Below are 17,816 nucleotides of genomic sequence, written 5' to 3'. Positions count from 1 at the left end.
CTAGAACAAGAAAACACTTTTGTGTCTTCATTTTGGAGACCTTTCCAGGTATGTCTTCATTTTTTCTTTATGCTTCCCCACCTCCTGATCTTCCTGACTCCATGAACACATTACTGAATACCTAAGAAATCTAACTGGATATCCACTCTCTGGACTTTATTTTGACTTGCCCTCCAATTCCAGATGCCCTCACCCAGTTCCATTGACTGGGTCATCTATCACGTTTTCCTTTGGTGAAGTGGACTCAATTAATTCTGTCTGACCATCATAGGTCGTTGGAGGAGTAGGCAAAGCAATAAGCAGGTTATAGATCCTAGGGCATTCACCTGCCCCAATTTACTTATGTGGCCACAGTAATTGTAGAGCTCACAGGAAACAAGGCATTTCAAATTATAGTCTACTTGGGACTTCCCTGGTGGTGCAGTGGTTAAGAATCCGCCTGCCAATGCAGGGGATATGGGTTCGAGCCCTGGTCCAGGAAGATCCCACATGCCACGGAGCAACTAAGCCCGTGCGCCACAACTACCGAGCCTGCACTCTAGGGCCCACGAGCCACAACTACTGAAGCCCGTGTGCCTAGAGCCCGTGCTCCTCAACAAGAGAAGCCACCACAATGAGAAGCCTGCGCACCACAACAAAGAGTAGACCCGGCTCACCGCAACTAGAGAAGGCCCATGTGCAGCAACGAAGACCCAACACAGCCAAAAATAAATAAATTTATTAAAAAAAAAACTATAGTCTACTTAATTGTAAACATATATAACTATTGCTTTCTATGTGTAACAACTACCTAGCTAAAGAATTTAAGAATAGTATTTTGAGTCTAGTTTTCATCTAGTAACGTCTGTATTGATAGAGACTTTTGAAGTCATTCAAGTCACAGTTAATATCCCTGACATTTATTTGCATTTATAAGCATTTATATTTGCATATATAAATGCATTTATAATTGCATTTATAAGCAACTCTGAACTCCTGAAGTATACTTGACTCTTCTTTTATCCACGTTATGGCAGAGCTGTGATTATGATAATCGCTATGCTTTAAAATCACAGGGTGAACAGCAACTAGGGAGCTCATCTGGTTTATCTCTAGCAGAACATAATCTGAATCATGCAGTTTGGTTTGTTGGTTTTTTTCAAGACTTTTGGAGAAGAGACACAATAATTTTTTCTACATATAGTTTGAAGATCAGAGATGAGGGGTTTTTTAGGTTTCCTCTCATAATCCAGTTTTAAATTCATTTAAGTATTTCCTTGGTGTACTACAGTTTTTTACTTCTAGAAAGTAGAATGAGAAGGAACAGCTGATAAAAAGATACAAGAAGGAGCAAAGATTTAAGAAGCAAGGATGAAAGAAACCTGGCAGAGGGAAATAAAGAAGAAATATAAAAATAATTAAATGTTCCATTACTCTTTCATTTTTTTGATTTCCAAGAACCAGATTTGATCTCGTTCTTTTTTACAGACACTCACTACTTGAACACAAGGTACAAAGAGACTCAGGAATGATTAAGGAGTGCATGGTTGACTATTGGTTAACTGTGGATAAAACAAGTCCAGTTATTCATCAATAATATGTGTTCAGTCTTAATATTTTTAAATAATAATAAAAGCACATGGTAATAAAAATTCAGTCTATGTAGAGAGGTCTAAAAAGAAAAGGCAAAGTTTCCTGCCACATCTAGTCCTTTCAATCACTGTTAAAAATTCCTTTAGTAATTTTCTAGAAAGAAAAATTAAATGCATTTTCCTATATAGATATATGAATGTGTGTGTGTGGGGGCGATGAGGGCTGTGCATTTAAAATTTTATTACAAAAGAATAACATACCTCCTATGTGGCAGCTTACTTTTTTCTCTTTAAAATACGTTTTGGAGACCTTTCCATGTATCTAGTCATGGAAGCTCCATGAATAAGGAAACTTTGTCTTTTTAAGCATTGTACTCCCAATGCCTAGAACAAAGGTCTCACAAATACTTTTTCTCCAGAAAAAATGTGTTAGGTAAATGAATGAATAAATTAGAAAATAAGAAAAACAACTTCATTGTTTTGAGCAAAGGCATAATATTGCATTATTTAAATGTACCAGAAGTTTCTAGTCTGTTATTGATGAACATTTAGAATATTTTCAGATTTTTGGCTATTACTGTAGTAAACATTCCTGAACCTATCTGTTAAATCTTACACGTTTATCTGTAAGTGAATCCAAGGTAATTACTTTGCAATGTACTAGTTCAGTCAATTGCATTTTTAACTTTCACATTTCCAAGTAACACTCCTAACTGGTTGCATCACTTTACACTCTTATTAAAATACAATTTTTATTCTGGGGCAAACCACAAAACCTAAATGTTTAATGTCAGAAATACACATTCATAGAAACTACATATTCTTTCATCTACAGCCTTTTAATAAAAACTGTGTCAGATGAGATCTAAAAAAACTGAAAATCCTTGTGGCCTTGCTCAGCACTAGGGACATCCTTTTTCTCAAGGACAAAGTACTTGTTCCTTCTGGCCAGCTTTTTGGAACTTGGCCAAAATTCATGGCTAACTGCTTCCTTTGTATATTCTAATAATAAGATATAATTCTATTAGTGTCTTTTTGTAAAAAGCTCAATAACTGCACCTTTGTCAAATATAAATAATGGTTCAAGAGCATGCACATGTCATTGAGAAAGTATTTATACAAAGGAAACAGGTAGCAGTCCTGTAGAAGTGCTTGAAATTCTATCTCTCGGGCTTTCACATGGATTCCACTGCCTATTGACATTAAAATAAGAAAAGTAACCTATATGCAGAAAGAAGGTTGTATTCACATTAACATTCATGAAGGCTGAGTAGCTTGAGCCCTACACATCAAGTAGGGAATATATCCTTTGTTTACCGATGAGAAAATGTCTCAGTGATAAATGGTTACAGACAGGGGTGTCACAAGGGCAACAGCATACAGAACAGCTCCGACAAACTTAAAAAACATTTTTTTTTTAAAGTCTTCTTCTCCTCCAGTTCTTTTTGCAGATTGTGGAGCTCAGTGCCTATCCCCTCAAATAAAAGAAAAATATCGCAATGCAGAATTCCTAACCTTTACTGAGGCACCTCCCAGAAAACAAAAAACACACTCTTTGAGAATAATTTGAAACAAAGCTTCAAAGGTTTCATGATGCATAAATATTCAGACATTCTGAAAAGAAGTGCCCTACACCCTGCACCCTGCCTGTTTGGGTCTAAAATGTATATTGTTATAAGACAGCACGGTCGTCAAAGTGCAAAGTCTAACGTCAACACTGGGAGACGTTAGGCACATCGTTAAAACGCTTTACACTCATTTACATAAATTCAAACACATTATCATACTCATTCAGTAAATTTCTGAGAAGAATCATATATGAGGTCATGAATTTGTCATTTTTCAAACTAATATCTTATTGACTCCAAAACTGACTTGGTAGACTTTCAGTTAATTTTCAAAACAAAATAAGTTATAACTTGTAGACAGCCTTGTCTCATTGAGAATAGGAAGCCTGGAACCAGGGCTCGAGGGCAATTACTTCCCGGGGCCTAACTCTAGGTGGCTCACTTTCCTCACCTAAAAACACAAAGGCTGAAACAACTGTCTCCCGCAGCCCAAGGGTTTTTTCTCCAGCATTTTGTCTTTTCTGCAGGAGTCTAGAGGATTCAGCAAGAAGAGTTAGAAGCACAGAACAATCTAAAACATGGATGTCGATACTATGCTTTGGGGAGTCCTTCCCCATCACACAGAAACCTCCAGATGCAGAGCAAGAGGAAATGCACAACAGCCGCCGACAAATCCCCTGCTAGCACCTCCCCACTCAGTGTTTTCTAGCCAGCCTTTGCCAGCACTGTGCGAACGAAGGACAAAGGCGCAGCCGGAAGGTCGCCCCGGGCCGCCGGGTTAGCCCCGAGCCTTGGCCCTGGACCTATTACTTACTGGGGATGACGGGGCGGGGCCCAAGGGGAGGAGTCAGGGGCGGGGCTGGAACCGGACCCTACTCCTGGGCTGCGGCGGAATCTCTGCGTCTGCGCGCCCGCGTAGGCCTGTGGTTGGGAAGCCCCAGGTTCTAGGCTCGCCCCCGCGCCCCGGCCTCCGCCTCCTCCAGGTCCCTTCCCACCTCCGCCCACTTGACGCGATGACGCACGGCAGGTTTGCGGACGTGGCGGCGGCGCACTGCACGAAAGGCCGAGACGTTGGCGGCGGCGGTGACGGTGTACAGGGGCAGCCAAAAACGGAGGCTCGGCCATGAACTGGCCCGGGACGGCCTCCCCAGCGGCGGCGGCGGACTTGGTAGCCGTCTCCTCGTTGAGTCCCGCCTGCTAACGGGACAGGTAAAGATCGCGGTGAGAGGTCGGGGGTGGCCGGGTCCCGGCCGGCGGGGTTGGGCCCCAGCTGCACCCTCGCTGGAGGCGGCGCGGACCCCGCGGCCGCAGATGTGGCGAGGCACCTGGTTGGGGCTTGGACCCCAGCCCGCGTTGAAGAGACTCCGAGGCAGGGGAGACCTTCGAGACCAGCTCCACCAAAGCCCCTTGTTACACTGTCGGGGAAACTGAGGCTCAGAGGAAGGACTCCTACTTGCCCCAATCCCGGAGCAGCGCATTTCCCACCTAGACACACTACATTTCTCCTACAACTTCGTGTCTCTGTTGAATATTCGTTGACAGCATCTCGTCCACATCGTCCAAGTGTGATGGTGTAAGATAGAGATCTGAGATTTAATTCTCGCAGGGGTAACAGGGAAAGAAAAAACAAGACGTGTGGAAAGGAGGAGGGAAGTTAAGTTTTTAGAAACTGAATTGGCCCTGGCAGGTACAGTCCCTGTGATACTGTCCCAGTGCTGAACTGGATTGTGACCTGTGGCCCTTTTATTGCTCTCTGCTTAAGGAGTGTCAAAGCGAAACACCCAGCAGCATTTATGCAGCACGAAGGCGTTTGGGAAATCATTTTCAGTCAGAAAGTGAGCTGATGAGTGCTTCAACACGGTATCCATTGTGTTACTCTTGTCATCTATGTAGCATGCAGGCTTGTTTTAGTTTTCTGAAGGAGGTATTTGTGCTTTTTTTTTCCTGCCTTAAGATAATTATGACAGGTGAAGAGAATTCAACCAGATGACTTGAATACTGGGTACTTTCTTATCTCTATATACTTGGCTCAGATAATTATATGCCTGGGCCAGAGTCTACCTTTTCGCGTCAATTAGGGACACAACCAATTCTTGATTATTCAGAAACAGACTACACAGTTTGTGGTATTCTACTGCCTGCGTTTCATTCCAAGCGGAGTGAAGAGATCGTGAAACAGATGACATTCTAGTCTTTAAATATTATTTAGCAACATATCATGGAGAGACGTTGATATAAGTATCTAAAATGGCTTTGGGGCATTGCTCAGTGAATTTCAGCTGTTCTAAGCCAGTTTGGGGTTCTAAGACCAAATTATCAGGGGAAAAACGTCTAAAGGGCAGCATAACTGAGTCAGTATAGCCATGGGTAAATCGCTGTATATTAAGTGGTTCATAACTTTTTAAACTTTTTGAGAATATGAAAACAATAAATATTATCCTCAGAAAAATGTAAATATGTATAAAATTTTGCCTAGGAATCCACAGGATTCACAGACATTCCCTACATTAAAGACAGGAAAGACTGTAAAATAAGTGGAAATTATCTGTTTTAGATGAAGGTGAGATACTCTACTCTTTCAACTTTTTTGAGAACAGAATAAAAATAAAGCATCCTTAATTTATTATGATATTAAAACAAGTTTAATCTTTAAGCTTGTTAGAGTTGTCACTTGTTAGAATTCCTTGAAGGAACAGGTGTGACTTTAAAACTGCTTTTAAGATGTAAAATGTGGTAGCTTTCTTTAGTTTGGTGGCTGTTGAGTTAGGAATTCCAGTTCAATAAATAATGTAGCTCTTGGGGGGACAGGTGAAATTATCGACTTAATATATAGCTATTAGTTATTTATGTTATCTGAATAGAAACCTTTGAGTTTTTGAAGCATTACAGTGTTGCCACAGAACAGAGTCAGAAACTGGTTTTCAAGGGTTCTATTCAATGATATGAAATAGTTCCCAAAATTTTAAAGTATGTCCCGACATAGAGAATGTAATCTATTGTCATGTATATTACAAACTCAGACTTTTGGAGTTGGTCTTTTTCGATTTTTTTCTTTTTCACCTGGTACTTGTCCATAGTATTCACAACTGGCTTTGATACATCATTTAGTCTTGGCTTCTATGGCACATTTTCTTCGTTTCCTCCTCCTCTGAACACTTCTTTTCGTCTTTGCAGTCTGATTTTCCTTCGTCTAGGTACTAAATGTAGCAGTTCTTCAAGGGTCAGTCTTGGACCCTCTTATTCTGCGTGCACGCTCTCTCTTCCTCCCTCCCTCTCTCCCTCTCTCCCTCTCTCTCTCTCTCTCTGTCTCTCTCTGTCTCTGTCTCTGTCTCTCTCTCTCTCTCTGTAATCTCATCTACACAGCTTCAGTTTCCACCTATGTGCAGATGAGTCATTAAATTATATCACCCAGACCTTTCTGAATTTGACCACATAGACCACTTGACTACCTGACATTCTTTTTGGTTGTCTTAAAGGAATTTACAGTCAGCGTCACCAAGCCCCCCCGCCCCCACCAAGCTCTTTTTCCAGTGTTCCACATCTTAGAGAATGGCACTACCATTTACTCAGGGATGCAAATCACAAGTTTTGGTGTGATCCTTAACTAACTTCTTCTCTTTATATCTGAGCCACATCATTAAGCCTTAAGTATTTTATCTCCCCAAATTCCTCTTACGACCTCTCTACTCTCCATCTTTCACAATAATTGAGGATAATCTACTATCCTTTCTTATGTGAACAATTAATATGAAGCTAAAACTGTGAATGTGGTAATAGTTTTGTATGTTCTTGTATTGTTTTTTGTTTTTAACATTGACAGACTTTATGGGGGTGGGGATCTGGTTTCCACCTGGGATCCTACCCTCTTAATATAGATAAGAAGGGATTTAGAAACCTTTGTACAGTATCTATTCTGGGCCTCCAGGGCAGGAAGGGGGTGATTGCTGGGTGGGCGGGCTGGAAGGGTGGAGGCAGGGCCCTTACCACCTGCATGCCCACATCCACCCTGAACATGAGGGTGGGGTGAGATGCTCTGGGAGGGATGAGGGAGTCCCCAGGCTAGGGGCAAGCTGGCAGCAGGGGCTGTGACAGGTAGCCATAGCTTCAGCAGCACTTGGCACCACAGTTGCAGGGCAGCTTGTTGCTGGCATCGTCAGTGGTGCATTTGTAGTCATAGGTGAGCTCCTCACCATGCAGGGTGCAGTGCAGGGTAGGTGAAGATGATGATGGGCTTCTGGCCCTCCACGTGGGTGACTTGAGAGAAGCAGTTGGGCTCACAGGAGTGGTTGATGACACGGGCAGCATTACCATGCATCGTGGCATCCCCACATCAAAGTCATCCATTCGGAACATGTAGCACCCAGTGCCCTTCCCATCGGAGAACTTCTCCCGCTTATTGTTCTTTTTTAATGAGGATAGATTAACTTGATGAAGGTGAGTTGAGAGTGAGTACACTTAGGTCAGCTCTCATCTCAGTCAGTCTTAAGATGTCTTTTCTTAAGTAGAAATGAATGTAGAACTTATAATCTGTTCACAATCTTTATAGACTATAAATTGAGTTTCATGAGGACTTTGGTAAGTTAAAGTTTGGTGAAAAGCTGCCAGGGAAGAAAAATCCCTGGTTGAGAGCAAAATTATGACCTGTATAGAAGGTACATACTATACTAAATAAAAATACTGAAATCAGCGTGATCCAGGGAAGTAGGTAGGGAGTTCAAAAGACAGTTCAATCCCATGGAACTTAAAATGCAGAACAACTCAGAAAGTTTGGGGTGCATAAAAGTGTTGTGTGTGCACATATAAAACATGTACTTTGATTCTATCAGATCTGTAAATTGTATATATGATCACACGTTTTTAAGACATAATACAAAATTATTTCTGTAATTTTCTTCACATCCTCAGAATGGGGAAACTTAATTTTTTGACCTAAAAAAATATAGCAATTTGCCCTTGTTAAAATGTAATCATCACCATGTTTTGTGATATATGGTCTATAAGAATGGATTACTTCTTCCTCCCATCCCATTGTCTCCATTGCCAAATACGTTCATTGTACTTCAACAACTATAAAACTTGAACCTAAAACCATTCTTTAAAAAACAAAAGATAGTGTCCTGAATATAAGATTCATGTAAATTAGTCAAATGGATCAGCTACATTCCAAAGTTTTCTCTGCCTTCTTTCCCTACCAGATTTTGACATTATGGCAGGGAGGCATCAGAATCGTAGTTTTCCTCTTCCAGGAGTTCATTCAAGTGGTCAAGTACATGCATTTGGAAATTGTACAGACAATGATATGTTGGAGGAGGATGCTGAAGTGTATGAGCTTCGATCCAGAGGAAAAGAAAAAATCCGAAGAAGTACATCAAAAGATAGACTTGATGACATTATAGTATTAACAAAAGATATACAGGAAGGAGACACTTTAAATGCAATAGCCCTTCAATACTGTTGTACGGTAAGTTTTAATTTGATTTTGCATAATGCAGCCCCAAATAAATTATTCGTTCATAGCACAAAATTGAAATAAATTCTGTGCCCTTTTATCTTGTATTCCCCCCCCCACCCACTTTTTTGTCTTTTCACAGAAATCAGTATGATGTTGGTGGATGTTAACTTTTTAAATTTTTAAGTGAATACTTGAATTTCTGTTTATTTCTAAATCATGATTCTATTTTCAGATTGAAAAACACTCAAATGTGTTTATTTTTCTCCTTATTCAAGTTGTAAGGGAATGTAGAAATATATAAGGAAAGTTTTTTTCCTGCCCCAATTTCCTGAGATAACACACGTTGGTGTATTTCTTTCCATACGTTTTTTGGGGGGAGATATATATGTGTATAGTGATTTTTTAAAAATTGGTTTATATTATACCTATTACTCTGCAAGTTGCCTTTGACTTTTTCATTTCTTAGTATACCATGGATATCCCTCATAGCCTTATAGATCTAACTCATTATTTTATGTAGCTATATGATGTTGCATAGTATGGATGTACCATAATTATTAAGTTGTTCTCTTACTCATTGATAGGATTTTCTCCATGTTTTGCATTGTGCAGTGAATATCATCACAACTGTTACCTTATTTCTGTGAAATAGATTCTCAAAAGTGGGATTTATAGATGAAAGGTATATTTTTTATTTTACTAGGCATTAAACTCTGTTTAAATCCATTTAATGTCTGTGTCATGTCCATTTTGTATCCATAGCATGGAATCTATTTTCATGTAAACACATTGATATGGAAACTGTTGATATCTTTCATTTTCAAACTTTTTATTCTCATGCTTCCAAAAGAATTTTGAAATGTATATACTGTGTACCTCCTTGCACCTTTTAAAGTGAACATCTTAAATACATCCTGACTTAAAGTAGTTATAAAGGATTTAATTTCCAGAATGTTGTCAATATTGATATTTAAAAATAAGACTATTAGAATATTCTTTAAATATATGCATGGAATCCTAAATACCACCAGGATTTGCTACCTAAAATTATTCATTTAAAATATATATATGAGCTCTTTTTTTAGTAGCATGAAATTTTATATTTAAAAATTTTTTATATATTTAAAATTTTTTCTCCTTGATTAATATTTTCATCCCCCCCAAAATCTTTCATAGTATAAAATATTTTTATCTTGAAAACCTTTTATTGATTACCTGTCATAGTTCTCTCCAATAGAAACACACACATATATTGATAAATTTATATATATATATTATTTAATTTTAAAGTCTCTGATGACCATGAGGTTCTATGTATTATTTTTCCTGAATAATTATTGCAATTATTCACAATTGATCAAAACAAACATTATAAATTTTAATTTAAATGTTTAATAAATATTTTATTGAAATGCATTTCTTGATGAGGTAAGAAAGCTGGGTTTGGGTTTTTTTTTTGTGACTTGTTCATGTATGGCAACATTATTTATTGTTAAATCAGAAAATATCTGATTTCATTCTTTAATGCAAATAAAATTGTTAATATGTGTTCTGTAGAGAAATAAGACCACTGAGAAATAAATTATAGAATGTGCTTTAGAAGGATGATAATGGAAAGTAATCAAGACTTTAAAATTAGGGGCAAGACTGAAAATATCAAGGTGAAGATCCAAGAGAAGAGTGTGGTCCAGCAGCTTTATTAGAGAAAGACATTAGTTTTCTTTTAATGAGCCTAGAAAATTTTCTTAGAAAAAGAGAAATTTGAAGTGCCATCTGAATGATTAAAAATAGATCATATTTCCAATGAAGTGAGAAGGAGAAAGTATTTCAGGCATGACAGTGATGTGGAGATTTCAAGGAGGAAATAAGGCGGACAACGGAGGAAGTTTAATAGCTGTTTCAGAAATGAGTGACACAGACTAGGATGAAGTGATTTAATATAACTGAGGGAAAGTTTGATATATAGTAAGAGAACATCATTGTAAGATTTTAACAAGAGTGCTGCAGAATGGGGTGGTGGGGGGCGGGAACCTGCTGGTGAATTAGAGGGAATCCAAGAAAGAAGTTACTGGAAGATGATCCAATGAATATGATTCAGGCTTAGGCTAAAATATTTATAGTAAAGAAGAGAAGAAGCCAATAGAAAATGTATTGGGGGGGAAATCACAGGGTGTATCCGCTGTTTCCTTAATTAAAATGAAGAGTGATGAAAGGCAGCTGAACGTTAGGGAAAAGATGGCATTGGCCACAATAATGGGAAAATTGATACAGCAGAGATAGGGAGTTAAGCAGTGCTCCCTTTTGACAGAACTCAACTAGCAAAAAAAAGATTAACCTTACAAAAGGATTTATCATTTAAAAATATGGTAATTAGTGCTATATTCCACTTGTAAATATTCAGCCTTAGGAATTATTAAAAACATGCCTGTTATAAAACAGTGATAAGAGGAACAAAAAGCTCAAGGTTACATTTGGAATCCTAAATGTAACCAAGGAAGTTAGCATAACAGAGAAAATATTATAGGGATATTTAGAGAGATAACCTAGTTAGATGCTAAACCTTGGAAACCTGGTTCAGAAAGATTATTGAGTAGTTATTAGTCAGAATACACAATACCAGGCAAAAGAGCATTTAAAGAGAATAGGATCAGGCTTTGGGGTTTGTCAGTGAATCTTCATTTGCCTTAAAAGAGTCTCAAGGTAGTAAAATGACAAAGCACCCTTTAACATTACACTCTCATCTCCAAGTTACTGTTCAGTCCTCTCTCCCTTTTCTTCCCACACATACACTTCAAAGGAATTGATTTTTCCAATAAGAACTCTCATTCTTCATCAGTAATATGCAGTTAATCCAGGTCACTACTACCTCTTAAAAACCCTGTCTGACAACCTGGATTCTGACTTTCCTACTATTAAAATTTAATAACAGCTATTAAAATTTAATAACAGCTAACATTTACATAACATACTGTGTGTCACTACTGTAGATGTTCTTTGGACATTTTAATACATTAATCTTCACAGTAATCCTATGTGGTAGGTAGTATTATTACTGTCATTTTACATATGTGAAACTGATTTGCAGACAGGTTAAACAACTTGCCCCAAATCATACAGCTAGAAAGTGTCAGGACCATGCTTCAAACCCAGATAGTCTGTGCTTTTAACCACCATCATATAGTGCTTTCCTGGGCACTGTTTCTTAATCTCCTTCGTGGATTTCTCTTAACTCAGCATACCCCTCAAATGTTGGCATTCCTCAGGGATCTTTCCTATGTTACCTTTTTCTCCTAGACTTTTTCTAGTGAATCTACTCTTGTGACTTCAATTACCATTTTTGCTGGTAATCCACAAATCTATATCTCTAGCTGAGATCATTCTTCTGAATTTCAGGCATACATTTATAACTGCCTTTGGACATCTTCCACTTGGCACATTTCAAGCACCTCAAAGTCAACATGTGTGAAATCTGCATTCATTCTCTTTTATCCCTGTACAGTGTTCCATAATCTCAGTGAGTGACATCATTATCCATCGAGTTGGCCAAGCCAGAAATCTAAGTTTTATCCTAGACTCACTTTACCTCTCTGATATCAATCAGGTGATAAATGATCAGTGCTTGGTTTACAGCATTGATGGAAATGGTGGATTAATAACTTAAAGGCAGTTGGAGAGCCTGGCATAGTAATTGGTAACTTGAGAAACACTCTCCTGCTCCCCTTACAATGGCAGGTGGAGAGAACATGTAGACAGGTTGAGGACTATATAAAATGTATAAGGAAAGCTTATAAAAATGGCTGATCTGGGGGATAGTTGAATAATGCATTTACACCAGAGGTTTGGGGAAAAATGGCTTCAGGGGACAAATGAAGGAGACAAATTATCATATTTTATCAATTCTAAGGTGTATTTTTTTTACACATTTTAACATCTTTGAAGTTAGAATGGTGGCGTCTTCAATATTTGGTGGGGTTTTTTTTTTTACCTTAATGATACATAAAATAATGGCACATCTTAGAGTGGATTGCATCTTGGTTTTGATAAAATATGGTACTTTTAGTTCGGTAAGTTGACATTTGCCTATACTCTAATCACCACATTAGAAGAAGGAATGTAAGTATCTGTAATCCTTCCTTCACAAATTGTTTACAAGCGGCAGAAGTATGATATTTGCGCATGATATAGAAAGAGAAATACCAAAAGATCCTAGAATCTACTTAAATAGCTAGGATTAGTGTTAATATTGATAATATGTGGGTGATTATAGAATGTAACTGGTGATTTCTTAAGACTGGTAGATCAAGAATGGTATAGAACTGTTATCCACAAATAATATAAAATCCTCTCTGGATGTGATAACTTACTACTTCTAATAATTAAGCTCAATTTTTTTTCCCTCCAAAAGTAACTGGGATGAATGAATATTACTACTTCTATTTTGATTTAGAATTTAGTTGAATTTTGCTTTTTTTTTCTTTACAGGTAGCAGATATCAAGAGGGTTAACAATCTCATCAGTGATCAAGACTTTTTTGCCCTTAGGTCTATCAAAATTCCAGTAAAAAAGTTTAGTTCATTGACTGAAACACTTTATCCTCCAAAAGGAAGACAGACTTCACGTCCTTCATCTGTCCAGTACCTTTCAGAACAACAGGAAGTTTTGTCAGCTAATGATTTTCTTTCTTCCAGTGAGTCAGCTGGTAGCTTTTTAAAAGAAGTAGACCGAGACATAGAACAAATAGTAAAATGTACAGACACCAAAAGAGAGAACCTTAATGAGGTGGTGTCTGCCTTGACAGCACAAGTACGTTTTGAACCTGATAACAAAAACATTCAACGTAAGGATCCTTATTATGGAGCAGACTGGGGAATAGGGTGGTGGACAGCTGTAGTGATAATGTTGATAGTAGGCATAATAACGCCAGTATTTTATTTGCTGTATTATGAAATTTTAGCTAAAGTGGATGTTAGTCACCATTCAACAGTGGATTCTTCACATTTGCATTCAGGAGTCACACCCCCATCACAGCAGAGAGAAATGGAAAATGAAATTGCTCCAACTAAAGGAATACCCTTTGTCCCACAAGATGACCATAAGCTTTATAGTCAATATTCTCAGTTACCTGCTGCTCGACACAAAACATAGCAGTTAGTTCAGTTACAGTGTTAGCGATCACATGTGTATCTGGAATTTGGTGGGTGAATCAGTTATATTAAATAACCACTTCAAAGGCAGAATTTAGGGAGATTGAAGATGCTTTGTTTTTCACCTTTTTTTTTTGTTTTTTGGAGCCATTTACAAATGGATTGAGTATAAAATCCCTACAGTTGCTAGTTGTTGATTCTGAAAGCAGTACATCTGTATATCTCTTTTATCAATGCTTAAAGCAGAAATGAATTTAAATATGTGTCTCGGAAGTTCCTGGAAAATGCATTTTTTTCTTACTCAAGACTGGTTATGTTCAAATTTTATTTTTTAAGCAATTGTTTTTGGTTTGAGATTATTAATAGTAAATTCATTATGCAGAATAATGATAGCATCAGATGTCTGCAACTGAAGAAAATTTATTACTAACCATCAAAATATTTAGTTGCAGAAAAGTTTGATTCTAAAATTATTTGATAGGACTTAAAATTTCATTTTGAAACTTAAGAAAAACCCCACATTTAGTACATACGCTATGAAAACATAAGTAGAACAGAAAGGGGAAAGAAATGTATAATGTCTGTAATAGAAGCTGAGATATATTATTTTTTTTAAGCCCCCAAATTAATGTGTTAACTGTTGGGAAGTTGCCATTTGGTCACTAGAACACTGGATTATGTCAGGACCTAAAAGTTATCTTTGTCTCTGAAAGAATGCTGCCTCTGCTTCTGTGTTTTAAGTGATTATATTTGCCTCTGATGTTTGAAAGCACTTTTGTTGTTCTTTGATGAAAAGTGTTATACATGTACAGATTAGTATTAATTAGGAAATATTTCCTTACATACTGTGATAAGTTGTTGCTGTGTTACATGTAATAACATGCCTTAATTACATTTAATGCCTTATAATACTTTATGTAAACTAGTATAATTTTTAGAATTAAAATTAAGCATTATTTCAGATGGTCCGATAGGATTCATAACATGGGCTGTATAAATTTGTCTCCACCTTCACTGTCAGGCACAAGTTAATGGGATAGTAACATTTTTGTTGTCTGTCTCTGAGGTCTGTTGCAGAAAAGCAAGGGTAAAGAGACCTTTTGCATTAGCAAAAACAGACAAATTGTTTTGTATATTGATCCCTTAACCTCTGTTTTTCAAAGAGAAAATGTTCAGCTTAGGTCTTTTTTCCCTGAACTAGAGCATCAAATTGGAGAAGAGAGGCCAAAGGTGTATATGGATTGGTCAAAAGAGTGCCACTTTTAAGATCTGTGTGGATCAGAGTCTGGCTAAATAAGCATTTGCATACTGATTCCATCATTTAGTTTTTAAAAGTATGTGTTTTTAAAATGCTATCAAAATGATTCATTTGGTGGAGTCTGGCTTGCCTGTTTGTGTATAATAAAGTATGTACCTTAAGATATATTATACCACCTAATTTTCTGGGCATTATTTCCTAACTTTTAATGTTTCAGCTTTTTGACCAGTCATTTTATATTTCAAACTTCAGTCTTGATACAAAGTGGGGTGAATAAATATATACGCTTAATGAGGTTTAATGTCGTTTTAGGAGCAGTGTATCATAGAAAGACAGGACAAAGATGTCAAACATTAAAGCCCTTGCATATATTAGAGGGCCTTAGACAATTACCAAAAAGTGTTAATATGGAGGTTTGTAGCAAACTGATTTTTTGAGTTAACGCTATTAGTTTAAGATTTAAAAAATTGTTTTAATGTGCTTTGGGCATCTTGAGAAAAGTATGATCTTTCTAATTTATGCTCAGTGTTAACTTGGTCAGTTTACATTGTATTTATTAAGCCTGCTGAAAATCAAGTTTCAAGAAAGAAAATACAGATTATTTTAGGGTAGAATGGGCTAGATGTCCTTTGAAGAACTTTGTTTACATCAAATTGATGAAATTACGGAGTCAGGGATTCCTTTTTGCTAGCGGTACTTTGAAATTGTGATAGAGAAGTCTGATTTATAAAATAAGTAACTTTTTAAAAAGTAATGAGGTATACCATGTACTTGATTAGAAACCTTTTCTGTCTTGCAGAGTGTCCTATTCCTTGAAGGCAGTATAACATATCCTTATGACACAGGCAGTTTCCTTTGTCCATATATTTGAATTACATTGGGCTGGCCAAAAAGTTTGTTTGGATTTTTCCATAACATTTTACAGAAAAAACAGAGGGAACTTTTTGGCCAACCCAATATATTTTTTTACTTAATTGAATATAATTTGAATTATATATAATTCTATATATATGTATAACATATATAGAATTCTGTTATATATATAGAATTCTAGATTCTAATCCTTAAATGTTATTTGTAAAAGAAAAATTTCTTAAGCATTTAATAGATTTAGAATAATTTTAGCTTTTAAAAAGTACTAATACATCAAAATTTGTAACAAATGCAGATTACTTTGTAAAACTTAATAAAACGAAAAGTTATTTGATTTTGTGGCTTTTGTGTTGAAACCCTTATTTGAATTTACTTTGAGGCTTTACATTAGAAGATATATACACAAACACACACATACATGCAGATGTAAAAGTAACGGAACTGTGAATCACTGCATTTGGTTCACTTAAAAAGTTGGAGTTGCAAGTGAAGAAAAACCTATTTTTAAAAAGGGCAGATTCTTAAAGTCTGGGTACAAATGGTTAAGATTGTTTCAAACTAATGGATGCCATTTAAATTAAATATTTTTTGCCATCGTATTTCTAGAAAATTATAGGATTCATGTCCCCAAAAGATATAAGATCAGTTATAGAGAGTCTGGTGGCCACGTTAAGAATTAGAAGACAGTAATGTTAAATTAATTTCTCCAAAGACTTTTGTTTTTTAAAGCTTATCTTTTTCTGGACTCTACTTACTTGTTCAGTGGCCTGAAGAGTTCTTTAAATGAACCATTATTTAGTCATTAGTTCTTTTTAAAGTACTACAAAAATTACCTACTTGGGAATATGAAGGATACAGTTAGAGTTTTAGAAATATCGTGAAACAAAGATCCAGTCAAAGTGTTACAGAGTAAAGGTGTAGTTTTTAGGAGTCTGTATTTAAATGGTACATTATGATGGGAATCATTCTTATTTTGAATTACAAAGTTGCTCAGGAAATCAGTATTTTCTTCCAAGTATGTGCATATTGCACTGTTAGATCATAGAAATCTGATGCTTTATTTAATTCTTTTTATGTATGCAAATTATATAAGTCTTTTGTATAATGTATTTTATACAGAAGCAGCATGGAATTGTAGAATGTTATGTTAGCATGTACATCTGTAAAACTGGTTTTTAAAACTTCTTGCCCCTCATTTTTCATATTTTAAAAGATCTGCAAAATGCAATAAAGTTTCTATTTTATTATTCAATCGAAAATGGAATCTGGTTAATTTAATTGAATAAAGCAAACCTTTTCTCCTCCTCTAACTATTAGAGATACTATGTAAGATAGACTGAATTGCCAAAGATTTACCAATTCAGATTCCCCCTTGTTATACTGAAAAAATACACTGGATTATTTATAGTACATAAGTGAAAGGAAATGAAAAAAATTTCAGATGAATGTTATTTGTGGGGGGATCTCTGATCTCATGGAAGAAGGCCTCATGAGACCTGGTCCACACCTTCTTGGCAAGTTACAGATTGGTTGTGTGACAATATGCTCTATTTATATGTAAATTTTATTATCACGGAAACAACCTTTCCATTTCAAAATATTAATTTTTTAAAATACCAGTAGCAAAAAGAATTGAGACAGTTATTTGGAGTTTTTATTTATTTAATGGAGAACTTGTGGTGTAATCCTTGTTTTCTCCATTTTTAAAAGTATCTTGATCTTAAAATTGTATTTACAGTTTTTCTTATAAGAAGTTTTTACTAACTTAAGAGCATTTAACCAAATTAAGGAAAGCCATTGATACTGTACATCTGAAGGTAGTGGGGAAGGAAAGGTTAACAAGGTCATCTGAGTTTCTTAGCATTCTCTCAATATCCAAATCTCTTAGTTTGTTATCACAACTTTAATCACCTAGAGTTTGGTTGTTGATGGTGGTTTGTTCAAGAACAT

At 36.4% G+C, this 17,816-nt stretch overlaps 1 protein-coding gene across 1 annotated transcript; it reads left to right on the top strand.

The window, feature by feature from the left end:
* Nucleotides 1-4,020: 4,020 nt before the first annotated feature.
* Nucleotides 4,021-17,078, top strand: LYSMD3 (LysM domain containing 3). Its single transcript, XM_082651537.1, has 3 exons — nt 4,021-4,348; nt 8,335-8,600; nt 13,074-17,078. The coding sequence occupies exons 2-3, from the start codon at nt 8,346-8,348 to the stop codon at nt 13,734-13,736; spliced, it is 918 nt and encodes a 305-aa protein (XP_082507663.1). The 5' UTR covers nt 4,021-4,348; nt 8,335-8,345; the 3' UTR covers nt 13,737-17,078.
* The last annotated feature ends 738 nt before the right edge of the window (nt 17,079-17,816 follow it).

The sequence above is a fragment of the Grampus griseus genome (assembly GCF_964374135.1).
Source record: "Grampus griseus genome assembly, chromosome: 3".
NCBI classification, from domain to species: Eukaryota; Metazoa; Chordata; class Mammalia; order Artiodactyla; family Delphinidae; genus Grampus; species Grampus griseus.
Note: the sequence above shows the minus strand (reverse complement) of the source record. Positions and strands in the feature narration are given on the sequence as shown.